This window comes from Eublepharis macularius, chromosome 11, assembly GCF_028583425.1.
Source record: "Eublepharis macularius isolate TG4126 chromosome 11, MPM_Emac_v1.0, whole genome shotgun sequence".
In the NCBI taxonomy this organism is placed as follows: Eukaryota; Metazoa; Chordata; class Lepidosauria; order Squamata; family Eublepharidae; genus Eublepharis; species Eublepharis macularius.
The window spans coordinates 94,562,156-94,588,133 of NC_072800.1; the positions used below are offsets into that span (position 1 = coordinate 94,562,156).

A 25,978-nucleotide genomic window follows, 5' to 3' on the forward strand; every position below is an offset into this window, starting at 1 on the left:
GGCCGGGTTTCAACATGATACCGCTCGCCCCAGCAGAAGAGCGCCCCGGGAGCCTTTGCTGCTCACCTCTGTCTTTTAACTGACTTGTTGGTTTCATTTAAATGAATTTGCATATTGCCTCAATTTGGGGATAGGGAGGGAAGAGCAAGGGCGCCTACAATTTCATAAGCAAAAACTGCTCATTGTTAGAAGGAAAAGCCAACTGGTTATTTTGGGCCTCGTTTCCTCTATCACAGTAACATACCAGAACCCATATAGCCCTTAAATGGAGAAGGGGAAAATGATGATGTGAGCCTGCTTGGAATCCCCTTCCCCTTAAAGAGAAAAGTGGGATATAGTGTTTAAATTAATACATCCCATCTTCATTGCTAGCACTGCTCTCTGCCTTTTAAATGTGGCCTCCAACCAAAATTTTGGTTGACTAATTTATTGATTTAAGATTTAAAGCTGCAGTCCTGAGCACAGGCATAGAAAGAGGCTGGCCATTGGTAATAGCCAAATGACTGTTATGTCCTGTTCATGGGACTGTCTCTGTAGACTGTTCAGAAACTTCAGTTAGTTAATGCCGTTGATGGGAACAGGCAGATCTGAACTGTGTTCAAGATGCTCCCGAAGCAGCGGCACCAAGGAATCTGAAGGCCTGCCAGGCTGCCATAAACTCTTGCTCTGGGTTCATCTTCTCATGTCCTGTTATGGATGCCCCCTCTAGCCAACTGCCAAGGATATCTAGGGGCAGCAGGTCCTTCTCTGCAATGGCCTCCCAGATGTGAAAGCCAGGTTAAGACTTTTTCTTTGGATGATGATTATTCCCAGGAGCAAACAGGGATGTTCAAGTAGCCCTGGAGCAAGCACAGCCAAATGGGCCCTGTGGTTCTGCCATCAATGCAAGAGCCATTTGGCTTACTCCCAGCCACAGCCATGATGGCAACCAATCTAGGCCTACCCATGGCCCACACCCGGCTCTGAACCAGATGGCCCCTTGGCACTGCTTGCTCTTGGCATGAGATGAGGGAGTGGAGGACGAAAGGGCTAGGAGATACTGCCAGCCCAACTGTTGACTGCTGCAGATTGCTGCGTACAGCTCTGCCATGCAGAGCTGACCTTTGGGTGTCACATCACAGAGGGTCTCCTGTCCTTGCAAAGTAAGAAGGCAGCACAAATCCTTTATCCACAAACACTGTCGAACATCTCCTTTGCTTTGGAAATCCATCCCAAGTTCTCACTGCATGTAACAACCTATTCTGCGGATGAACCCTGGTGCAGGGGGGAGGATTGCCATGGGTGAAGGGAAGGGCCCACCCTAGCAGTGTTCCCGCTAATGTGAGCACGTGAGCACTCGCTCACAGATTCTGACTCCTCCGCTCACAGCTTCTCAGACGTAGCTCACAGATACTAACCCTCAGGCGGCCCCGCCCTCCCACTCAGCCAGCATCTGCAGGTGGGCCCTATAGGGATGGAGCCTCATCCCACTTCTCTCCTTCCTTCCTGGCTTTGGCTGATTTGGCCCCCAAGGTGGTGCCAGAGAGCGCCTCCAGCCACTGCTGGCTCTCTAGCCGGGGAACAGAGCAGAGCTGAGTGATCGGGTCTGGCCTGACCCGTGCAGCCTGAAATTGCTAGGATCCCCTCAGCCCCAGAGAGCGGAGGAGAGAAGGTAGCGCCTCAGCCGCCACCATGGTGAAGGCGTCATTTAACTTGGCCTTGGTGCAGAAGGAGGCTGAAGAAGTAAGCACTGACACACAAAAGCTCATCTTGAAATAAACGTGCTAGTCTTTAAGGTGCCATTGCATGTCTGCTTTATTTTGTAGCAATACCCCTTTGTAACTACCCCTTTGTAATCAGCATGGACATAATCCATTTTTATACAGAAGTATACTCTGATTTTTGTGGCCCTTTCACCTAATGGCTTTTATTGTTAAATTGTTTCGATTGCAATCAAAACAATTTGATTGTAATTTTTTTTAAAGGAGGTGCACACAAAACTTTAATGAAAGTAGTTGTTTCAACTCACAAAGTAGATTTTTAGCTCACAACACTGCAAAGCTTAGAGGGAACATTGCACCCTAGTACCCTTTAACCTCCCCTCATCACTCCTTCAGGCTCCAGGAATGATCAGCTTTAAATTATGGGCAAGATCCACAGCCTTCCCTACAAGTGCATTCTCTCTTGTGTCTCCCACCTGGAGGAACAGCCTGCCTGAGGAGATCAGGAATGCTCCCGAAGAACCTGTAAAGTGGAATTGTTCGGGAAAGCACTGTCATATATGCCTGCCTACATATCTGCCATGAGTGTATTATGTGCTGGTTCTCTGAGGGCATGAGAAGTTTCTTATGGATGTTAAGGCAGTAGGTTACCTTGCAAGTATTTACTTTCTCTTTCCTGGTGCCTCCAGCAAGTGTCCTTGAAGGCTGGCTGTGGCCGGCTCGAAATGTATCCTTCTTGGGAACTGAGATGATTTCATTCCTTGTTCTGTCTAGCCTAAACCCAGCCTCTCCGCTTCTCTCTCTCTCTCACTCACTCACTCACTCACTCACTCTCACACACACACACACACACACACACACAGAGCTCCTTCATGCCCAAATTTAACAGTCCCTATCCTGATGGTGGGAACTTTCACCAACCCCACGTACGTCACTTCTGCCAATCCAGTTGTCTGAAGAGAATACAATACAGGAGGGACAAAATACAGTGGTTTCAAAGAACAAAATTTTAACCTCTTATATCCATTTAGCTATACATTACACTCTAAAGCCAAATGTTCTCATATCAACTTGTGAACAATTATATCACATGAAATTGTAACAAAATTTTCTCTGTGAATCCAGTTGACATCCCCAGGTTTGTCTGAGCACCTTGTACTTGGTGGATCTCTAATGAAGTTACTTCAACCAATACACCTGTGTGTTTGCTGTGGAGAACTTGGGGATTGTACCTGCCGGAGCCATAGTAAAGGCACTGCTTATTGTGTGCTCTCTTGTTCTTATTGCAGTGTGAATGGGAGGAGTGGTGATTTCCAAGCTGTTCCCCCCTCTGCAGGAAGGCTCCCATAAACTAGGGAACTCAGTATTGTTCAGGAGAGCATCTTTATAAAAGTAATGGGGCCGTAGAACAACTGAAGAGGCCGGGAAGGTGCTTTTATAAAGGGGACAGGCTATTGTGTACACAGTTATTGCTGCAATTTCCCCATCTTCAGCATTGTTTCACTTATCATCATGTCTAATACGCCCCCCCCCCCCCCGTTTATGATGTTTTTAATCCTAGTCCAATTGCATGGCTTATGAGGTGTCTCGGGCTATTTGACTGCACTGATTTATACCCTAAGCTTTCGAGAATCAAGTTCTCTTCATCAGATGCATGATCCGAACTGGTCAAATACTTTTGACCAGTATTTGACCAGTTCGGATCATGCATCTGATGAAGAGAACGTGATTCTCGAAAGCTTATGCTACAATAAAATTGGTTAGTCTTAAAGGTGCTACTGGACTCTTTTTGATTTTGCTACTACAGACTAACACGGCTAACTCCTCTGGATCTATGATTTATACCCTGTAACCCACCTTGGTCTAGAATTGGAAAGCCCAGGCAAGCCCAGTCCCCTCAGATCTCAGAAGCTAAGCAGGGTCGGCCATGGTTAGGAAGTGGAGGGGGTGCCTCGAAAGAAGACCAGGGTTGCTGTGCGGAGACAGGCCACGGCCAGCTACCTCTGCTGGTCTCTTGTCTTGGCACCTTCCACCACCTTGAGTGCCAGTGAAAAAGGCGGGCTATAAATAAAGCAAGAAAATATGTTTCCGACGGGTCCCCAGCTTGTATTTTTGTTCCCGTGAAACTTGCGGCACTTGAAAGCCTAAGGGTGGCACATGTTCGGGGTTGCCAGCCTCCAGGTGGTGGCTGGAGATCTCCCGGAATGACAACTGCTCTCCAGGCCACAGAGAGCAGTTCCCCTGGAGAAAATGGCTGCTGTGGAGGGTGGGCTCTCTGGCATGCTACCCCACTGAGACCCCTCCCCAAAGGCCGCTCTTTCCAGCCACGTTTGGGATGGCCATGGGATGGGCCGCCACAGTAACCCTCACGGCGGCTCGGCGCAGGCCTCCTGGGCGCCCGGGGGGGGGGCGCCTTCGGGCAGCAGGGCAGTCCCAGGGGTGGGGGGCGGCCGGCGGAGGAGCGCGGCGCGGCGCCTGCCGGGAGGGGGAGGTCCTCCGGCCTGGCGCGGGCGGCGGGCGGCGGGCGGCGGGCGGGCGGCTGCGGCTCCCAGGCAGGCTTTGCAGCCCCCGCGCCGCCGTGGCCGCTGGAGGCGAGGAGGGGCGAGGCGAGGCGAGGGGCGGCCCGGGGGCTCGGGGCCGGGCCTGCGCGCCAGGTGAGGGCGGGGGCGCGGCGGGGGGGGTGCGCGCCCGGCCAGCGCGGGGGGGGGGGTGCGCGCGAGCGTCGCGGCTCTCCGGCGCCTGCCTGGGGGGGGGGGGGGTGGCGGCGGCGCAAGGAACGCGCCCTGCTGCGGGCTCGGGGCCGCCCTGCCCTGCCCTGCCCTGCCCGGGCCCTGAGGCGGGCGGCGGACCAGCGGGCCGGGCGGGTTCGCGGGCCGCGGAAAGGCGAGGCCGCCCCGCTTCATCGCGGGGAGGACGCCGTTGCGCTGCCCGGAGGGCGCAGGAGAGGCGCGGGCCGGGCGGCCCTGGAGCCGGCAGCGGCCCCCGGCTGCAGTTGCGGCGGGGCTCCGCCGGTGCTGGCGCGCCTCGCTGCGTCCGGAGCATGTGAGCCCGGGGCTTGGGGCGGCTGGGCTGGGCTGGGCTGGGGCCGCCGCGAGGCTTCCGGGCGCGGGGCTGTCCTGCGGGGGGCCGCTCGGCACGCGGGAGAGCCTGGCGGGCGGTGCGGGGAGCCGGCAGCATCGCTTGCCCGGCCGGCGGCGGGTCCCGGCCCGCGCTCCCTGGTGCGCCGGGGCGCAAAGCCCGGAGGCCCCCTCGCCCGCCAGAAGCCGCGCTGCTTCCGGGCTGGGCGGGCGTGGGAAAGCCCTTCCCGGGAAATCGCACCCCTTTGCTGCGCCCCCTATCCCCTCCCCCCCCGGTCCCGCCTGCTTCAGCCGGCCCCGCACTCGGGCCTAGAACCGGCCCGGAACCCGCCCACCCCTCCCCGCCTGCGCCCGCATCCAAACTCCGTGATGGCTCCCTTCGCCTTCCGGCCTCGCATGCCGGATCGGCCGGCCGTCTCCCGTGGAAGGGCTGGGCGCCTGGCCCTGCCTGGCCCTGCAGTGTGGGCACCCTTCCGCAGCTTGTCACTGATGGACGCTCCTCTTGGGTGCCTTGTGTGTGGGATTCTTGCTTTGGTTCGAGGACCTATTGCTTGATACTTTAACTTCATGTTTACTCCGCTTTTCTTCCCGGTGGGGGACCCAGAGTGGCTGACAGCATTGGGGGGGGGTGGCTGAGGGTGTGTGGCGGCTGCCCCGAGGGCACCCAGTGAGCTTCCACTGCGGAGCAGGGATTCAAAACTTTTGTGATGTTTTAGGCACCTTACCGACTGGCCATTTCTAGACAGCTGATGGATATGACATGGTGTGGCAGCGAGTGTCGTCCAAGGACTTGGGTGGTCCAGGCTAAAATTAGCCCTGAAGTTCGCTGGGCAGTCTTGGACCAGTCTTTCTTTCTCAGCCTAGCCTGCCTCACAGGGTTGTTGTAAGAATAAAATGTGCAGGAGCAAGGAAGAACTGTGCGGACCACCCAGAGCGGGATAGATAAATGGGTAGGCAGGTGCCCTTGCAGGTATTATTCTTTAAACAATATGTCAAGATGGGAGGAGATAAGAGTAGAGTCTTTAGTATGGTTTTAGGGACAACTTTCTAATTAATTGATTTAAAAAAAAAGTAGCATCCAGCCTGATGGAGAGTTCTGATGAACTCGAAAGCTTGCACAGTTATGTGTCATTTAGTTGGTCCTATAAATGGCATTTTGTGGCTTATTGTTTGTGTCGTCAGTGTTCCGCTGGGGAGGGACAAAGAAAGTAAAGCCAAAGAAAGGAAGGAGCCCCCCCTGCCCCCCACCAGCATCTCTGATTCTCCATGAAGCCTTCTCTCGCTGTCTGGGTGCCAGGCTGTTGCCAAGTAAGCCTAGCTTTTTCGTCCTGCTTGTGTTTCTGTGCTCAGAACAAATATGGCGCCTTCTGTGATCTGTGGGATGAAAGTCAAGGTCTGTCAAATAGGTTAAAGGTGAAGGAGAGATCCCCAGCGATGTTCTTCCCTTCCACCACCTCTGTGCCCTGAGAGCATCCTCAGGCAGCGTCCAGCCCTTATTTTTTTCCGATTCCATTTTCAGTTCCAAAATTCTGTGGGTGGAAAAGCGGGAGCATTCTTCCACACTCCCTTGCTGTTGAAACACAGATTTCCGTGGCAGATCCTTTGCGTGGCTGACGCAACCCTTCAACAGTGGGGGTGCTAAAGGACCATAAGTGATTCTCGTGCACCTCTCCGGAAACCAAGCACTTGGAAAGCTTCTGTTGGAAACACTGTGTTAGGCCAAATGGTCTGTGTGCTGTCCCCAGAGAAACATCTCACACGCACATACACACTACAAAGTGTCAGGAGCAGGGCTTTTTTTCAGCAGGAACGCAGTGGAACGGAGTTCCGGAACCTCTTGAAAATGGTCACATGGCTGGTGGCCCCGCCCCCTGATCTCCAGGCAGAGGGGAGTTGAGATTGCCCTCTGCGCTGTTCCAGCATTCTGGCCTCTGTTGCTTTTCTTCTAGCTGTATAGATTTAGCCGAACTCGTCTACTTAAAAGTTTAACTAAACTTTGGTTCAGCGGAAAGGCATGCTGGGATGAACCTTGGCTGCCTCCCTCCCTTGTCCTCTCTTTTCACCTACATGCAAAATTTCACCTTGCAAAATTAGCAATTCAGCTGCAGATAGCAGGAGGTGGAGATGTGCCGTCGTGCCATGATTTGCAATGTGAGGCGGCCCTGAGAGTGTCTGAATGTTGTGCCCCTGCACTCCCTGTACTGTCTCTCAAATGTATCCTTCTTGGTATGCAAAAAGATAACAAGAGGTGCCATAAGCGTCTCAGGTCTAAAACTTAGCAGGCTGTACTGCCTGTCAGTCTTTAAAAGTTTTCTGAATAGAAGTTTTTGCATTCTTGTAGAAGTAACTTGATGTTCTAAATAACTCTTCTGATGGCTTGGTTGCAAGAAGGTATATAAGGGAGTGGGCATGGCCTGTGTGGCATCCACGGTTAGAGCTATCTGCTGTTTTTACTGCCCTGGTTGATCGGGTGCTGAATCCTGAATTGGGGCCTCCCTCTATTGGCATACTGGTGAGTTCCCTTTCACCTTCATCTGTCCGTTGCTTCTCTCGTTCATTGGGTCTGAATGCCTCTCATCTGGTGAAAGTGCTTGTTTTTACTGCAGCTGGCTCAGGATGTATTTTGTAATTTGGTCTTATTGCCTGGGCTGGGAGTAGACAACTCTTGCAAGGTCTGCCTGTGAAGAGGTTGGGGCACCAGCAAAGAAAACTGTGGGTGGGGGAAGAGAGGAGGGTTGTACCTAGCCAGATCCACTGGGAGCAGTGAGCCCCAGAAGAGAGGGCCAGTCCTTTTTTCTGAAAGAGGTGGTGGTACACATGATGTTTGCAACCTTGGGAACCTAAGCTTGCTGGCCAAAAGAGGTGCTGCGTACTGTGGAAAGAGATGCCAGTACTGCGTACTAGCACACACTGCCAGGAAAAAAGCCCCGGGCCTGCCTTTTGGCTGACCAGTGTGCATGCCGGCAAGTTGCCTGCTTGGTGCTTTTGAGTATTTTCCAGTTGGGTTTGTTTGCTGACTTCTGTGAAATAATCCACATAAATAAACACATTGCCTGTTGTTGAGGAGGGGGTGCAAATAACAGGGGCAAGTTGTTGTTTTCATACTCTGCTTGTTGGCATCCCAGAGACCAGCCTGGCCGTGCTGAAAAGGGGCTGCTAGAGCAGATGGGGGCCCAGGGGATGGAGACGGGGACATTCACAAGTCCCTGAAGCCAACTGAGCCGAGTGAGCTCCCGGCCGTATTTTGTTGCTGTGGCCCAAGTGTGAACCCAGATACCCCACTGCAGGGTCCACTTGGTTAGTTTGCTTCCGGCCACCAGTGGCTCTCCAGGACAGTAGCCCATAGGGAGCTTTCCCAGTAAGTGAACAGGCCAGACTGCTCCTGTGCACTAACCAGGACTTTCCTTCGGCTCCATTGATGTGGACATTTTAACTGTTAAAATGCCCCCACCTCTGCTCTCTGCTCTCTCTCAAGATTCAGGACGCCCCACAACAGGCCTGTGCAGTTTGTGTGGTCTGTCGGTCCAGTAGGGAGGAAGGTGTATTGATGGGTTCCTGTACATCCAACTCATTTCTAATAAAATACAAATACAAGTAGTATATCCAAGCAACAATTATAAACTGCTGGTCATCTGTGGATTTAGCTGTGTCTTTTGGGATAATTTAGAACGTGGATGTTCCAGGGGCCTTGTACATCTCAAAAGTTTAGAGTCCTGTAGCATGGGAGAAAAGTAAACATATTTTTAGCTAAACAAATACCCCCCATGATAATTTATCGTAGTCCGATCTGTCCAGTAATATAAGTCTAACACAGTGCAGAACGTACTCCAGTGGGGAGCTACTTGGACTCACGTTCCTACAGTATCGGTCCACCCTTTCATAAACGGTGAAGGAATAAATGTTTATCTTAGTTGCTGTCCTTGGTCCTTAAATGCTAGTTTGTTTCCCAGCCTGAGCTTAAGTCTTGTTTTTGACCTTTAAAGCACTAGATGGCCTGGCTTCGGGACTGTCTGCGTCTGTATGAACCTACTGCTCCTTAAGATCTGCCCCAAGTCTCTTCATTCTGTGCCATTCTGGTTGGAAGTCCTGTGGGAGCCCAGCAGGAGGCAGCTCGCCTGGCACGGAGGAGAATGAGCTTCAGGGACCAGGTGAGTTTTTTCTTTTTACGGTGGTTTTTGGGTTTTGAGTCCCCTCTTGCCCCGTTCTGGGGAACAGGATTTGATTTAAGTATCTCTGATTTTTTGATGCTGAGCCTGTTACCATGCTGGATTTTACTGGGGTTTCAGGTTAAATTATTAAATTGTTATTTGGGGTTGATTCTCACTATTTCTCTACCAGATTTATACCTGGCCTTTCTGCCCTTATCAGGGCCACCAAGGCACCTAACAGATGAAAACAAGCATAACAGAAAGCATACAAGATATATCATTAAAACAATTAAAACCAAATCTAAACTACATATAGAGAGACATTAAAATGGCAATTAAAACATAGGGCAGGAAGGAGGGGCTCACTGGGCAAATGGCCAGGTGCCACAAAGAAGCCTTCACCCTCTGGCAGACGTTGGCAACAGAAGAGGGCTGGCGAATCACCCTGGGGAGGGAGATCGAGAGTTTGGGTGGGGCCCAAAGGCCTCAGAAGGTGCCCCCCCCCAAGCAAGGCCTCAGAAGATGACCGTGGTCGGGCAGGTTTATAAGGTTGTTGGTGTTTATTCTATAAATGTAGGTTTTATATTTTTATTTTGTGATTTGGCTTGGGAGCAGGGTGCTGAGAGGCATGCTCTATAAAATAAACATCTGCAACAGGTGAGACTTTAGGGTGCCCAGATTGCAGCCCCTCCTTTCCCAGCCCCCCCCCCAACACACACACACACACACACATACACCTGGATCCTCTCCTCCACCTGATATTTGGGTGATATTTTGCCTTGGTTTTGATTGTTGTGCTGTTTAAAAACCTGTTTTCTCTCTTAGCCACTCAAATATAGGGTGTAAATACTTTAAACAAATAAATATTTCTCTTTAGGGGGGAAGGGGATTGTCTTAAATAAAAAACAGCTTAGGGTTAATAATGTTCCTTAAATCTTTCCAAAGAAGGATATGTTTAGGTGCTTCCACTGTTTCAAATCGTGTTTCAATCTTACAGACAATGAATTGTAATTATTTGGATATAATAAATTTATAATTTATATCCACTCCTTTTCAACCATCATTCCTTAATGCTTTGCCTTATATTAAGATGCTTTACTAAATTTAGTTTTAAATTCGGATCAATATCTACCATCAAAAATTTGGATTTGCTTATTTTATAAGGTGAGGAGATGCTGTATTCATGTAGTATCTCCAGTAGTCTTTTTTTAAATGATGGTCATGCAGCTTGGTGACTGACCCTAATATTGTTGACAGACAAGAAAACCTTCAGTTCCTTCAATGGCTTCTTTCAAGTCTTGCATGATCTCATCTAGCTGGAAGTGTATAGCTGAGGGTTTGAGAGCCAGTTTGGTGTTGCGGTTAAGAGCAGCAGGACTCTAATCTGGAGAGCCGGGTTTGATTTCCCCACTCCTCTGCTTGAAGCCCGCTGGGGGACCTTGGGCTAGTCACAGCTCTCTCAGAGCTCTCTCAGCCCCGCCCACCTCACAGGGTGATTGTTGTGGGGATAATAATGGCATACTTTGTAAACCGCTCTGAGTGGGTGTTAAGTTGTCCTGAAGGGTGGTATATAAATTGAATGTTATTACTACTATTTAAGAAGGCAAACCAGAGTGGGCGTAGAGGCCATTCCTCTCTGGTTTCTGCTACCTTTTTTGAACACAGTGGGACTTACTTCCCGTAGACGTGCACTGCCAAAGGCATACACTTCTGGCACCAGGTTTATTAAAAGGTCTCCTGTTCTCCTGAGCACTTGGTCCTCTCTTTTCCCATCCATACGACTTGGTAGGTCAACATTAGTGTGTTTGAGTAGCAATTTATTTAGCCTATTGGTTAAGATTTGGAACTTCCATAATGTCTTTATAAATTACCCTTGTTTTTTATTTCTCCCCATGTGCAAAGTCATAATCTCAGGTCCCATCTCCTCCTTTTGTTCAGGGGGACAGAATATTCCTCATTTTTCTTGACAGCTACTGAAGAAGGTTAGTTTAGGTGGATTAACCGCCTTGGTCTGCAGTAGAACCAGGATTTGAATCCAGTGGCACCTTAGGGACCAACAAGATTTTCAGAGTCTAAACTTCCAAGAGTTTGTGCTTCAGACATCTGAAGGGAGCTCTAACTCAGCTTACCCTCTGAAAACCTTGTTGGTCTCTAAGGTGCCACTGGATTCAAATCCTACAGAAGGTGGTTATTTTCCATTATCTTCTTATGTTGAGAATTCATCTTTATAAATACAAGTTACCTGCTTTCCCAGTTCCCATCTTATATTTTAACCAGGGGAAATATAGACCCCCCCCTTGCATTTTAAAAATCATATTACAGTAAACAGCTTGTCAGATTCATCATTTCCATTCCCAAATTGCTTTCCCCCCGATTCATATAAGCCATCGCTTTCCACAGCTAGGATGTATCTTTAATATTTAAATGCCTTCAGTCACTTGCTGATTCCCGCCTTAGATGTATATAAATCTTCTTCAAAGCTTTTGTACCAATGTTTTTCAATCTGTTAAACTTTCCCCCAGTGTCAAAATTCAGTGCTTCTCTTCACATCTGCTGTGTGTAGAAAAAATGATAGTTCTTCCTTTATTCTATGAATAAAAGAGGTTTTTGTGAAAATGCTACGCTGGTTCTGGCAACTCCTTTGTAAAGCTTACCCAGTTCTTAATTTTTCAGTGTTTGATGAAGCAAATTTATGATCCAGCCTTGAATATAAGTTTATTAATTATTGCAGTTTATGAAATTTGTTAACTGCATTTCATAAAACAATAAAACTGAACTGGCAGCAGGAGCGGAAACCTCAGGCCACGGAAAATCTGCAAGATCCATCAGGAAAATCCTTGCCTAGCAGAATAAATGAGTGTCCACTTTTTCTCTGGGTCAGTAGAGATCCAGAGATTTACTCCAGTCTTTCAGCCCTTTTAAAAAATATTGACAGGGGAAGAGGTTACAGATCCGTCCTGCTTTATCTCTGAAGCAATTCAAGAGGCTGTAAGTCCCCAGCAATAATTACATCTCTCTCTCTATGAAATATAAACTCTTTTTGTCAGTTAAGATGTATTCTTTGGGTACAGGTTTGGTGTGTATGATACTTGGTTGGGAAGTCTTTCATCAGGACAGGTGCAAAAGATTTTACAAGGGAGTATACGTACGTAGAGACAGATTTTTTTAAAAACAAGGCCAAGGAATTATATTGGGATAAATAGGATATATTTTTTTAAAAAGTATGTAAGACTTGCTGATCTCTTGATGAGTATAACATCCAGCAATGGCTTGTATGTGTGACTAAGCCATACATAGACACAACACTCCAGACTGAACATCTCATTTCAATTCAAATGTAGGTATTTTTACTGGACCCAATCCTCAAGTGTAGAGTAAAAGAACAGTTATGTATGAGTCAGCTTTAAATCCAGTTGCTGTTTACATCCTTGATGAGTTTAAAATATGCTGACAATTCAGCATATTTCAGCATAAAAAACAATTCAGCTTTTTAAGGAATGTTTACAGAAGGCAACCACTCCAATTTTCAGTTCCTAGCTAAACCATTTTTACTTCTTCTGGAAGATACTCAGTGAATTGCTTGGCCTACCAACATGGTTGGCAGCAGTAGTTAACTAAAAATTTAATTATGGCAACCGGCAGGAAGAACCTTCTCTGTGTTCAGATACAGAGTAACAAACGCTGAAAAACCACCAGTGCCTCCTTCAAAATGGCGCCTGGCTGCGTCAGCGTTGTGAGGTGGAAGAGAATCCTGTCAGCTGATACGCTGCCCGCTCTCTCTCCCCTATGAAGGGTGCAAAGGGGGAGTGTTTGAATTGCCCCAATTATATCAAAAACAGAATGTGGCCACCTAGGGCAGGAAAAGCAAGCCTATCCCTCATAAGGGATCTAATTTTAAAGCGAACAGGGTTTTCCAGGGAGTTTATCAGAGATCCTGTAACCTGCCTCTATTACAACAGGGATGGGTTTCCCTTGAGCACTTCTTCTAAATGCCATTGCGTTCCAACCATGGAAGACTGCGTCACACATGAAGGGACTGGCATTTCGAAGAGGTGACATTTCATGTGGTAAAACCGCTAGAGATGGGGAGACTGGTGGTGCCTTGCAGGGCTGGGGGTTTGGCACTCCAACTTCCAACCTGTGGCTTAATTCTTGGACTGTGCAAATGCTGGCAGGGCCAGGGCTTCAAAGGGGAGGCTTCTGATTGTGACTGACAGATTTCAGAATCCATCATGGGGGAGGATGGGGCACCAAGAACCACTTGCCGGGCAGCATCAGCGCCTGCCAAGCTCCGTTGGCCGTAGCAGCCTGTGTTTGCTATCTTAGACAATGCCAGATGGCCCTTGCCAATTGCGCCAGCGTTGCTGAGTCCGTCTACTTGGTTCTTGTCACGCCAGCACTTGGATCAAATGAGGGAGGGACTGTAAGTCATGATCTCCTCATGGGATGGGCAGAATACAAAATGGCTGGATATATGGGAGCTGCCAGGTCCGATGTGTATGGTTTTGAAATTGTCACTTGTCCCTTCAGTATCTGAGGATAAACAAACAAATACATACCTGCCGTTCTCAGGGACAGGCCCACGGAGGGGGATTTACTCCTGTTGACACGCAGGAACAGGTGACCTTTGAGGACATTGCAGTCAGATTCTCCCCCGAGGAGTGGTCCATGCTGGAAGGATGGCAGAAAGAGCTGCACCAAGAAGTGATGGAAGAAAACCGTGCTTTGCTTCTCTCGCTGGGTAAGGCCTTGCATGGCGCCATTTTGTTGTGGGAAGTGACTTCCCATTCCCTTGTTTTGGACTGGGTGTGGAGAATTTTGTTCGTTTGAAAAGTTCACTAGTTTGATTTGAACTGATCGGCTTGGTCTCAGGGCCTTGTCCCGTATTGCAGTTTACGAGATAGTTTAAAAGTGTCATTCACCTCTTGAACCTTATCAGTTGGTTGGGCCTTTGAAGAATCTTTCGAGAACCGCAGTTCTCTTTGTCAGATGCATTTGATCATATAGCAGCGATATTTTTTTGTGACTGACCACCGATAATAAACAGCTGTTTCCCTCCCAAGAAGGGTGAGCCTGAGCATGTTTTTGACTTGGGCTGAATCAAGCCCATCTGCGGATGAGACCTGGACTGAGAATGTTCATCTCCTAAACTGATCCATCTTGGCCCTGATGACCCAGAGAAAACCGGCTAAGAACAGCAGAAGAGCCCTGCTGGATCAGACCAGTGGTCCACCCAGTCCAGCCTCCTGTCTCACACAATGGCCAACCAATGGCCAACTCGGGGCGGGGGGGGGGCAACCACAGGGTGTGGAGGCTGGGAACTTCCCCTGATGCTGGCCCCTGGCACTGGGGTCCAGAGGTTTACCACCTCTCTGCCTCTGGACGTGGAGGCTCCCATCCGTCACCATGGCTAATAGCCACCGATAGGTCTCTCCTCCATGAATATGTCCAACCCCGTTTTAAACCCATCTATGCCCATTGCCATGACGCATTCCTTGGCAGTGAATTCCACATTTTAAGCACTCGTTGAGCAAAGAAGTGTTTCCTTTTGTCCCTCCTGAATCTACTGCCCATCAACTTAATTGGATACCCTCAAATTCTAGTATTTTGGGAGAGGGGAAAAAGGTTATCTCTGTCTGCTCTCTCTATCCTGTGCATAAGTCTATAAACCTCGATCAGGGCCCCCCTATGTTGTGCTTTGTGTGTGTGTGTGTGTGTAAAGTGCCCTCAAGTCATAGCTGACTTATGGCGACCCCTGCTGGGGTTTTCAAGGCACAAGACACTCAGAGGTGGTTTGTCTTTGCCTGCCTCTTCACAGCGATCCTGGACTTCCTTGGGGGGGTCTCCCATCCAGGACCGAACAAGGGCCGGCCCTTCGTAGCTTCCAAGATCTGACAAGATCAGGCTGTGTGGGCCGTCCAGGTCACGGCAATTGCGCTGTAGGGCCATTGAAATCGGCAGGGCCCTGGGTTACTTTGATTTCAGTGGGGTTTGGCAAATCTTCCTTTCTTTGGGCCAGAGGTCCTTTTGTGAGAAGCTGAATCACCTGCTGTGCAGTTGCCGTTTTGAATCTTCAGACTTCGGATTTTGTATGTCTTTTGAAACTGTAGGTAAGGTTTGTGCCCTCCGTTGCAAATAAGAGTCACGTTCTGTCTTTATCCTTCCTGGGCAGGTCAGTCCGTTCCCTCAGGAGAGTTTTCATCCTTGATCCGTCAGCAGAAAGTAGCTGTGGAGGGTCTCAGTCCTAGAAAAATACCTTCGGGTGGTGAAGACGGTACGTTGTTTGCCGCAGTAAAAACAACTAAGGCTGCCAACAGGATAGCGTCATCATGATAATGGCGATGGGTGGCGTTGAAAGTGTTTTGGATGGGTCAGAACTGCAGCTGCAGGCTGAGGAGGGATCTTGGCACACTGGTTTTGGGGGCTTAGAAATTGGTGGCATTGAGAGATGCCACAGAGTCAAATCAAGCTTTGGATCCACTGGCTCGCTTGCACATTGAACTTCACAAGCCAGTGATCTACTTGAGCAAGGGCATAACCAGAAGTGGATTAGGAAGTCAAAATGACCTGGGAGCCAGCAGACTGGCCCATGGCAATAGCGGTGTGGCTCAGCTTGCCCGTTGCCAGCAGTGCAGAGAGAGGCCCTGGGCAAGTCGACACACGTTGCAGTTGCTGCCGGCTGAGTCTGAGCGACGTGAACCTGGAGCCTACCCAGAAGTCTCCCTATAAGTTAAAGGGCCGATCTGCTCTTGCGCATATCAGTGACAAGGAGGTACTTGGGGGCAGCAAAGGCCGTTTCTGCAAAGAGTGATAGATCCAGAGGAGTTAGCCGTGTTAGTCTGTAGTAGCGAAATAGTAAAGAGTCCAGTTGCACCTTTAAGACTAACCAACTTTATTGCAGCATAAGCGTTCGAGAGCCACAGCTCTCTTTGTCAGATGCATCGGCTGCTTTCAAGAACCACAGCTCTCTTTGTCAGATACGTTGACAAAGAGAGCTATGACTCTCGAAATCTTGTGCTACAATAAAGTTGGTTAGTTTTAAAGGTGCTACTGGACTCTCTGCAAAGAGTGGTGTTTTTATCAAGCTCTTAGCCACAACCCCTAAGATCTCTTTTTGGTTGGTTGTGGTCACTTCAGATCCCACAGTGAGCGTATTTTTTAGATTTTTTTTACCCCAGGCACATCCCTTTTCTCTTACTTTTTTCTTCATTGTGTTCTCTGGGAGTCACAGGCTACTGATGTCTTCCTTAAGCAGCAAAAAGTTGCATCAGAGAATTTCTTTCACCAGCCAGCCACTTCAGAGCCTCCTTGTTAGTTTTTAGCTTAAGATGCCTGCTGGGGAAAAAGATCCTAATATTTTTCCTAGCATGCAGTATTTGATATTTAATAATAATAATAATAACAACAAAACATTTGATTTATATACCGCTCTTCAAGACAACTTAATGCCCACTCAGAGTAGTTTATAAAGTATATCATTATTATCCCCACAACAACCATCGCCCTGTGAGGTGGGCGGGGCTGAGAGTGCTCCAGAGAGCCGTGCCTGACCCAAGACCACCCAGCTGGCCTCAAGTGGAGGAGTGGGGAATCGAACCCGGCTCTCCAGATTAGAGTCCTGTGCTCTTAACCACTACACCAAACAGGCTCTCAGAGTCAACCAGCTGGCAAATCATCCTTTGACCCCTTTTCATAGGCTGGGGTAACAAGGGAAAAAACTTGTCCCACTTTTCTTTTTGATCTATACAAGAAACACTGAGTGAGAAGGGAAGGGGGGGGCATGAATATCCAGGAATGCGGCATCCTGTTTCTCCTGCAAGATCCCAGCTTGGACTAGGAAAAAGTGCCCACGCTTGCTTGATCAGTCTATTAAAAGACATCAAGTGTTGTGTGGGAATGGCTGGCAGAAAGAGTGACTGTTTGAGGGGTGTTTGCAAAGGACTGACAGGTTGTGTTATGGGGGGAACGAAATCGATGCAAAGGTCAAAGGAGCTTGTCAGACTTTTGCATAAAGGAAAAAGATGCAGCTTGATCCTGCAGCCCCTCCCCAATCTTGCAGTTCAGCCAAGATGGTCTGCTTTGGCTAGAGCAAGAACAAGAAGCTCTCCCCAACAGATTTGCCCAGCCACAGCAGCTTCGAGTTTGTGGTGTTGCCTCTCTGTCCTGGCAGGGTTTGAGAGAGGCTAGCAATAGAGAATGGTTGCTGGGTAGAATTGTAAAATTAGTGGCTTTTTAGAAAGCAACAAGGGGTGCCCCAAGAGAGGAGGGGATGGTTGTTGTGGGTTTTCCGGGCTGTATTGCCGTGGTCTTGGCATTGTAGTTCCTGACGTTTCACTAGCAGCTGTGGCTGGCATCTTCAGAGGTGTAGCACCAAAAGACAGAGATCTCTCAGAGACTGTGACACTGAGAGATCTCTGTCTTTTGGTGCTACACCTCTGAAGATGCCAGCCACAGCTGCTGGTGAAACGTCAGGAACTACAATGCCAAGACCACGGCAATACAGCCCGGAAAACCCACAACAACCATCGTTTTCCGGCCGTGAAAGCCTTCGACAATACATCGAGAGGAGGGGATATTTGATTTTGCCATCTGTCCACCATTCCCTCCTCCCCATGTTCAGCTTCATTAACACCCCTCCTGCATGGGTCCAGTCCCCCCCTCCCATGTCTCACAATTCCCCCTTCTTCCAGCTCCACTTCCCTCCCCGCTCACCACCTCCTCCTCCTCCTCTTCTGCCTACCATTTTGGGTTGCTTTAGCAAGCTAGAATACTCTCTGAAGTGTATGTTGTTGTTGGTTGCAGTGTCTACAGTCTCTCTCACCCCCTTCTCAAAACTTAATTTTTGTGCAAACCTGTGGCAACTGCATCTCCTATTTTTGGCTGGCACGTCTTTTGGAGTTTTTTATATACTAGGTATAAGGATGTTTTAAATGTTTTGCAGTATTTTGTGCTGGTGTTTTCTTTATATAAGTTGTTACTCTTGATGTACCTCCGTGGATAGGGGAGGTAAGCGGTAATGAGGGTATTTGGGAGGTCGAGAGATGTGAAAGCAAGGGATAGGAACTTAGATCAGCCCGAAGGAAGTGAGGAAGTGGTGCAAGGATGAGGCCATGGTGGTGAGCAGAGGGACGCATTTCATTTCTTGTCTCCGTTCTGCAGAATTTGGAATATTTTGGCATGGGGGAGGGGAAGACAACCAGCCCTCTTTGTGCCCCGTGTCCCAGCCGTCTACAGGTGGGGTCCGTGGGGAGAATTTGAATAGTGGAACATCTTGCAGCAGCCAACACTCAGCAGAATCTCTTGTGCCTTTTGCTTCAGATGAATGTCCATTTCCAGAGCATGCAGTGGAGCTAGACGGGCCCTGGGACATTGAGGACATGAAAGATGAAGATGCAGGCTGCCTGTCCCCCTCGAGCGATCAAGAAGGTAGGCCCACATCTTCTACTTGAGGAACTGCTGTCTGAAAACGTTGCATAACTTTAGCATTCGTTGAAGTGCTGGGGCCCGCTTGTCAAGGGGTTTGTGCTCCAAGACTGCTGTGTGAGGTCTGGAAGACGTGTGGGAGAATTCCTAGGGGTCCTTGATCAGTGGTTTGAATGCTAGAAGCTGGGTAAGGTGAGGCTTGTCCCCAGGATCACCATTCCACTCTTGTTGGTGCAACTCAGTTAGGTGCAGATGCAGCACCTGTTGCTGGTCTTCCTTTGGTTTCCATCATGGCTGGAGAACCAGTTCCTTGGCTGATGCAGAGCCTGGCAGCGAGCAGGTTTCATTACCAAACTGGGATTTGGGAGTGGGATATGAGCAAAATAGAGGCAATTGCTCAGGGCTTGGGAGGTGGATCTGAACTGGTGGGCTGGACAACAGGGGTGGAAGCAGCCCTTCAAGTGCCCTGGCCCCGAGCCACTAAGGGTGAGAAGCAGCGCTTGGAATTGTGCCTGGAAACAATGGACAGCCAGTGCAGAACTTTCAGCGCTGGGGCGATGCCATTCCCAAATCCAGCCCCTGAGGTGGCTTTGCAAAGGGAACCTGGAGAAGGAAGTCTGGGTGGCTTAAACAACACATGAGCCCCTCCCCTGGGAGGCAGCCCCCACCCAACCCTGTCCCCATTATTACCAAGTAGGCTCCTTGACCCTGCCACAGTTCAAGGGTTAGGGGCTCTGATTCCTTCTCTTTTGTTAGTCCCTGATGCCCCTCGTTGTTTGTGCTTGCATTGCCCTCGGGTCTTGTGGCTGTCGGGACCCTGGGCCATCCCGCTGACTGCTCTCTGCCCTGAACAGGTGAATGCCGAAGCAGCCTTCACCTCTGCGCTCTCATGAAACTTGTGAAGGAAATCCCCGAGTTCCTCTACGGACACCCAGCTGCCACTGCTGGCGGCAGTGAAGAGGACGGGGAGAACGAGGGGGCAGGTGAGGGGGGTGAATGAGCTTCTGCACAGCTGAGGCTTTGGGTGGGTCAGTGGAAGGGCCTGTCATGGCCCAGAGGAGGGTCTCTGTGATCCTGGAGCCACACAGTTTACAGAGGAGAAGCCCCTCAGTGGGGCAATGGATACTCCATGTTCAGAAGCAGCGTACCACTCGAGGGCAGCAAGGGTGGGCTATACTTTGTGCCCTGATAATCTGGACAGCCAGTATGTTGTAGTGGTTTGAATTTCGCACTAGATTCTGGGAGACCCGAGTTCGGATCCCCATTCTGTCTTGAAGCTCTTGGGGTGACCTTGGCCTAGTTACGTTCTCTCTGTCTGTGAGAACAATAAGGGGAAGGGAGAAAAATGTATGCTGTCCTGAGCTCTGGAGGAAAAGTGGGATAAAAACAAGCTCGACATATCGGCAAACCTGCTGTCCGGGCTTCCTGGACCCTCGAGATGCTGTAAATAGATCAGAACACCCCAAAAGGGCCTGCAGGGATCATGGCACCATCGCATTAGGCCCTAATTTGAGTTTGTTCTCTTCTTGTAGCCAAAACTGAAGCCCCCACAGAGAACTGGCATCCCCTGAGCTTGGAGAGTGACTCAGCAGATGCCGCTGGGGGCCTGGGCAGCCCCCCCAGTCCTCCTGGCAGTAGCACACTGGCAGACTGTGGCGACACTCGGTTGCACGGACTGGACACACAGGGTGAATATCAGACGTGCAATCATGGGGGGTGGGGGGGTCACATGGCCCTGCTTTCTTTCAGTCTGTGAAACATTGGAAGCGAGCTGCTGACTTACACAGGACACTTCTTCAGGCCAAGGGAAGAGGAAAGGCCCTGTGTGAATTAGCCTTCCTGGCAGCATTCCCATCGGAGACGCCCCTTCAGAGGGAAAGCAGTAAACAAAACTGCAGATCAGAGAGTAATAATTTGCATTCCTCTAAGAGCTTCATTGACACGGTGGAATTCTTGGCAGCAGTCCTGCTGGGTAGGCCAGCCTCCGTACTGCAGACGTACAGCTGGGGAAGAGAAAGTGGCGTGGCTGAAGCCTCCTGGTGAATTTTTGGCAAACGGGGAACCTCCCAGCCTTTGGCTCCTTTTAGCTCCTTTGCTTGGCGTCATAGACGGCCTTTGGTCCCCCTGGCTGGTTATCATTCTCTCAGGTCTTCCCGGCTCTGTACTTGAGTCCTGTGACTGGAGATGTTGGGGACTGATCCGAAAGCAAAGCGCCTGCTCCTCTCCTGCACTGTGGCCAGGCAGTCTATAATAATAATAACATTTGATTTATATACTGTCCTTCAAGACCACGCCCACTCAGAGTGGTTTACAAAGTACGTCATTATTGGTTGTTGCGGGTTTTCTGGGCTGTATTGCCGTGGTCTTGGCATTGTAGTTCCTGACGTTTCGCCAGCAGCTGTGGCTGGCATCTTCAGAGGTGTAGCACCAAAAGACAGACACTGGGAGATCTCTGTCTTTTGGTGCTACACCTCTGAAGATGCCAGCCACAGCTGCTGGCGAAACGTCAGGAACTACAATGCCAAGACCACGGCAATACAGCCCGGAAAACCCACAACAACCATCATTCTCCGGCCGTGAAAGCCTTCGACAATACATACGTCATTATTATCCCCACAACATCATGTCACACGGAGGAAGCCAGTGTGTTTTATGCGTGGCTTTCAGTGTTGATGGGCTTAAAGCAGAGTTCCCTTCTTAGCTGAGAAACTCACAGAATGCCCCCCCTCTCTCTCTCTCGACTGAGTTCTACTCACACGGCTGTTGTGAGATTGAAATGGACGCCTCATACACATTTTGAGGAAAGGGAGGACACAAACATGGCTAATACTAGGTATTCATCGGCATTAGTAATCAGTTTGGGCCCATAGCCGCTGAGAATAAGGCATCTTGCCATTCTGCTCAAAGAACTGTTTAGTATGATGCAAACGTATGTACTCCCACGGCAATGAAGTCAGTCCCGTCCATGATAAGCCCTTCTGCATTTTGTGTTGTTTGTTTGCTTGGACAGATATGGCCACAAACACAGATGATGCTCTGGCACGAAGGCTACTGAAGTCTGAGAAAGGAGCCCCTCGCGACAGGCTCCCCCAGTCCGGCGTGCTGAAGAGCCTCACTGGGGTGAAGCCTGCTGCTTCGATGGCTGCAGGTGGGTGAGATGCCACAGGGCACTCAGTGTCCATCGCATAGGAAGGCGCCCCGTTCCCCGAGCAGTGGAAATTGCCCAGCCAGGCCTTTGCAGGTGTGTGTGTGTGTGTGTGTGTGTGTGTGTGTGTGTGTGTGTGTGTGAGAGAGAGAGAGAGAGAGAGAGAGAGAGAGAGAGAGAGAGAGAGAGAGAGAGATTCCATGCATGGAGCCTCTTCTGGGTTGTGCTGGGCACCTTTGCTCACGCCTGTAGGTCCTTTGTTCCATCCAAATGAAACTCCACAGCCTCCCAGAATTTGCATATGTTGGGTGGGGGAGGTCCTAGAAATTTTGTTGCAGCCAAGATTCAAGTTTATATCTAGCATTCCAGTTGTTTTTTAAAATGTGGAATGTTCCAAGAAAAAACATTTATCATTTTTATTTATTTAAATATTTATATTCCACTTTTCTCTCCAATGAGACACAAAACAGCTTACGATATTCTCCCCTCTCCATTTTAACCTCAAAACAACAACCCTGTGAGGTAGGTGAAGCTGAGAGGGCATGACTGGCCTAACGCCACCCAGCCATCTTCCGGGGTCTCTCAGGTCCTCGTCTGACCTTCTAACTATTACATCACGCTGAAAACTACGAATGTTACATTCTTCAGTTTGATGCTGGATTCAGTTCAGCTGTGCCTCAGCTGGGGGTGTCTGTTGGGACTTTTGTAAGCTAAATGATGGGAGGGGAGTTTTTTGAGGGGGGCTTTAGAATTCATGCACTCATGCATTTTGGTGCAAGGTCCACGTAGCAAGTGCTGAAACGGTGTTTGTTGTTCCTTTAGCTAAAGCAGATGCTGCCCTGGAACAACCCTCCATCCACAACAGAGGAGAGAAGGTTAGCGCTGTGGGCAGGCCCGGCCCTCCCGAAGCCCCCATTGACGAATCGCTCACCTGCAGGGCCACTGGAAACGTGGAAGAGAAGAGGACGGAACCTGAGGCTGGAGCGCACCTCTCTGAGGGTACAGAGCAGTGGGGGGAAGTGTGGCTCCATAATCCAAGGCCAGCTCAGCAGTGCGATGTGCTGCACTGTGCGGCAGGCGTGCTGTTAGCCCACTTGCATCCAGGCTGGTGAGAGAGAGTGGGGAGCAGAAATGGCGTTGTGCGATCTGTCGCCTTCGTGTCTAGGCTTTCACCCAGATGTGGTGTCGGTATGTCAGCCAGTGCTCTGAAAACTCTTTGGTAATACCATAGAGTTTCCAGAGTGTCAGCTGTGTGATGTCACGTCTACCCCTTGCCCTGCCCAAGTTTTGTGGGGTGCCAGGTGGTAGCCTGGCGTCCCTAACATGTGGGCCATTTGAAATGCAGTTGTGTGGAACCTGCCTGGATGTATTTCAGGTGACAAGTTACATACCAGGAGCGTGCAGCTTCCTTGGGGTAGCCTCTCCTGGGCTATCGTTTTTAGAGTCTTCTACAAGGTCTTAGAGTTCCTCACATATCCTCAGTCTAGCCGTCTTCTGATGTGGTGGAAAAAACTGTCAGTGGAGACACTTCTGGGCTGGGCTGGACAAACCACAGCTCACAGTGCCCCTCCCCTTGCTTTCCTTTTCGTTGATTTGTGCACATATTTTTTTAATGTATTTTATTTTTTATTTATGAGGTTCATGGTCTCCCTTCCTCATTGAGACTCAGCGCGGATTACACAGTGGAAATCAACACAATCAGTGGAGGGACAGTCAGTAAGCAGTACAATAGGGTCTGGGTTGCAGAAATTTGAATACAGAGCTGAAAACAAAAGCAATTTGACATGACATATTAAATGATGCAGAACTATCCAATAGGAGAATACTTACAGCAGCAGACTGTGCACAGTAGTGAGGTGTACAGACCTATCCCTTGACCGGTGCATCTCTTTGAACCATTTCTGTACAGCACAGCCTTATTACCTGTGTAAAGAACCATCTTGAATAGTTCAGTTTTGCATAGTTTGTGGGAAACCAGGAGAATGGGAGCTTTCCTGACCTTTTCAGACAGGCCGTTCCATAAGGTAGGGGCCACCACTGAGAATACACGTGTGTGGGCAGCTGGTGATTTTGCCCATTTGCAGGGGTTCACCTGCAGAAGGCCCTGCTCAGATGAGCAAAGCTACCATGGAGAGAGGTAGTCCCATAGATATGAGGGGGAAAGGCCAGGAAGGACTTTTTATGTGATAGCCAACGCCTTGAATTGAGCCTGGTAACTGATGGGTAGTCAGTGGAATGTCTACATAGTGGGAGGTAATATGCACGCTGTGCCTGGCTCCTGATAATAACTGAGCTATGGTGTTCTGGAGGCTTCAAGGTGGGACCTGTGTAGAGAGCATTACTGTTTGTTTGCTTGCAGTTACACTGCATCATTGTCCTAGAGCTTTTAAAAACACAAACAGGTGCTAAAGTGATTAGATCTTGCACGGAGCAAAAAGGCTAATCTGAGGATATACAATGCGAGTTCATTGAAAGTGCTGATGTGCAAGTCACGTCCTTGGCAGGACAGTCACGTGGACACGAACGCACAGTTTTGCCCTTGAATTCTGTGGGTTTTTTTTTCTTTTTGCGGATTTTGGTGACGAGGCTGTTTGAGCCCCAGGTGGATGCTTTTTATGTTATTTCCATAGAAGCTGCTGTAGATCCTGAACGTCAGGCCTTTCCAAGCCCCCAGAGGGAAGTTGCGACAAACGGGCTAGATCCATCCCTTGGCACGTCAGGAGCTGCTTCCTTCTCTAATGGTTGCACTCCGAAAGAAAGGCGGACGCCTGAGGCCGGGAGCGGGCGAGCCAGTTGCAAGAATGCTTCCAGGCACTGCTCCCCAAATGGTGTCCAAGGTGTGTCTTCTGTGGGGGACTATTAACTTCCTGATGAAGAGGAGCTCCCAGACGAATGATGAAGGGAATGAGTTACTCACATGGGCCTGATCTGAGATAAACTTTTGCCCAGTCAGAAATTATCGGGCAGCTTTTGGGCAAATGCTCACTTCCACAGGCCACGGCAACTTCCAGTGCCAGAACAGTTGAAATAAATTTCCATAGGTTGTCTTCTTCTACATTGTTGGGTCTGCTTCCCAGAGTCAGATTGTCAGAGAATCTTGCAGAGTTCTAGTCAGGCTTGGGAGTGCGGCTGAAAAGGCAGAGTCCTGGAAACATAGCTAATGCGGGGAGAGGGGTGGGTGGGATCTGCAGAGCACCAAAGCCCCACCTCTTGGGAACTGAGAGCCCTGCTCCCTTCCCTGACCTCACACCTGAGGTTTTATCAACAGGCCCCCTAGGCGTTTGTAAGCTTTTCCCTGCAGCCATCAGAGTTGGAACCTTATTTGTTTTTAAAACAGCAGCTGAGGAAAAGCCCCTCCAGGGCCTGCTGAAATGTCTGAAGGACCTCATTGTTCATCAGCCGCTTCATTCCCACCAAGCCTTTCGCAAGGTTTCCACAGGTGGGGGCCGGGAGGTCTCAGGGCACAAAAGGAGAGAAGTGGCGAGTGGCTCTCCTCCCGTCCAGGGTGAGTGTTTATGCGTCTTCCTTGGTTCCTTCCAGCCCTCTCCTGCCAGGACATGTGCTCCTTCCTGGCCTCTCTCTGGTTTCTTGTGCCTGCTAAGGTGCCCATTGGTGTGTCATGTGACTCAGCCACAGACGTGGCTCCCACTGGAAATTAAGCGCTTGAGCTTGTCCAGGCAGTAACTTGCCCCAAGCCGTTTCTTATGCTCTTCAGTTGGCCTTTGCTGGCTTCCTCTGGAGGTATCAAGCCAGCAACCCTGGCAGATGTTTTTAAAATGCAGGATAGAAGTACCAAGTTGCTTTTGTTTCTGTGTAAAAACGTTGGTAGCTGTGATGGATGTATAAACCGATTAAAAGGTTGTGACAGGTTTCTCCTGGTCTCAGGTGGCTCATTGCTGTGCAAAAATGGGGTGCCTCATTCCTCGGAATGAATGGCCCTTCACATAGAATGGTTGGTGTCTGTATTGATTGATGGGTCCAGAAATGATCCAGATGATTGTATTTATTTATTTGTAGTCCACCTTTCTCACTCAAGTCCAAGGCGGATTACAGCAGTTGGAGTGAAAATGCAATATAACCCACAGCCAGAACTGAGCAAAGTACAATGGTGAACAATACTTGGGACATTCAGTGACCAGATCCAATGGTAGCACAAAAAATTCTTAAACCAGCATAAAGCTAGGCAAAGAGATTTTCTGTCTGAAACAAAGCATAATTTCCATGGTATGTTTCACAATGTGGAAACTCACTACTAGGCACATTATCTACATAAGCAGATAGTACCCAATAGCGTGACGTTTAGCCCTTGTCACTACAGCCAGTATTGTCTAGTGGTTAGAGTCTCAAACTAGGATTTAGGAGAATGAGGTTCAAATCTCCAGATGTGTCTGCTCACGGAGTGCCGTGTCAATTAACACGTGTCTGAATTTCTGATTTTCTCCAAAATCTTTCGTTGACGTTGCTGGCGTTTCAGAATAATCCTGA

General features: G+C 49.5%; 1 protein-coding gene across 6 annotated transcripts in view; it reads left to right on the top strand.

Annotated features, from left to right (window-relative positions):
- Positions 1-4,272: 4,272 nt before the first annotated feature.
- The window catches only part of KRBA1 (KRAB-A domain containing 1), a 42,802-nt gene continuing 21,096 nt past the window's right edge, over positions 4,273-25,978 (top strand). For 4 of the 6 annotated variants that reach the window (XM_054992028.1, XM_054992031.1, XM_054992029.1 and 1 more), the window contains exons 1-11: positions 4,273-4,354; positions 8,761-8,925; positions 13,498-13,666; positions 15,098-15,199; positions 18,244-18,351; positions 19,203-19,331; positions 19,881-20,036; positions 21,359-21,496; positions 22,316-22,492; positions 24,124-24,330; positions 24,831-24,998. In XM_054992028.1, coding sequence (XP_054848003.1) covers positions 8,908-8,925; positions 13,498-13,666; positions 15,098-15,199; positions 18,244-18,351; positions 19,203-19,331; positions 19,881-20,036; positions 21,359-21,496; positions 22,316-22,492; positions 24,124-24,330; positions 24,831-24,998 — 1,372 coding nt within the window. In that variant the 5' untranslated portion in view covers positions 4,273-4,354; positions 8,761-8,907. The remainder of the gene's footprint in view (positions 4,355-8,760; positions 8,926-13,497; positions 13,667-15,097; positions 15,200-18,243; positions 18,352-19,202; positions 19,332-19,880; positions 20,037-21,358; positions 21,497-22,315; positions 22,493-24,123; positions 24,331-24,830; positions 24,999-25,978) is intronic. The other 2 variants (XM_054992030.1, XM_054992033.1) reach the window with 2 other exon arrangements.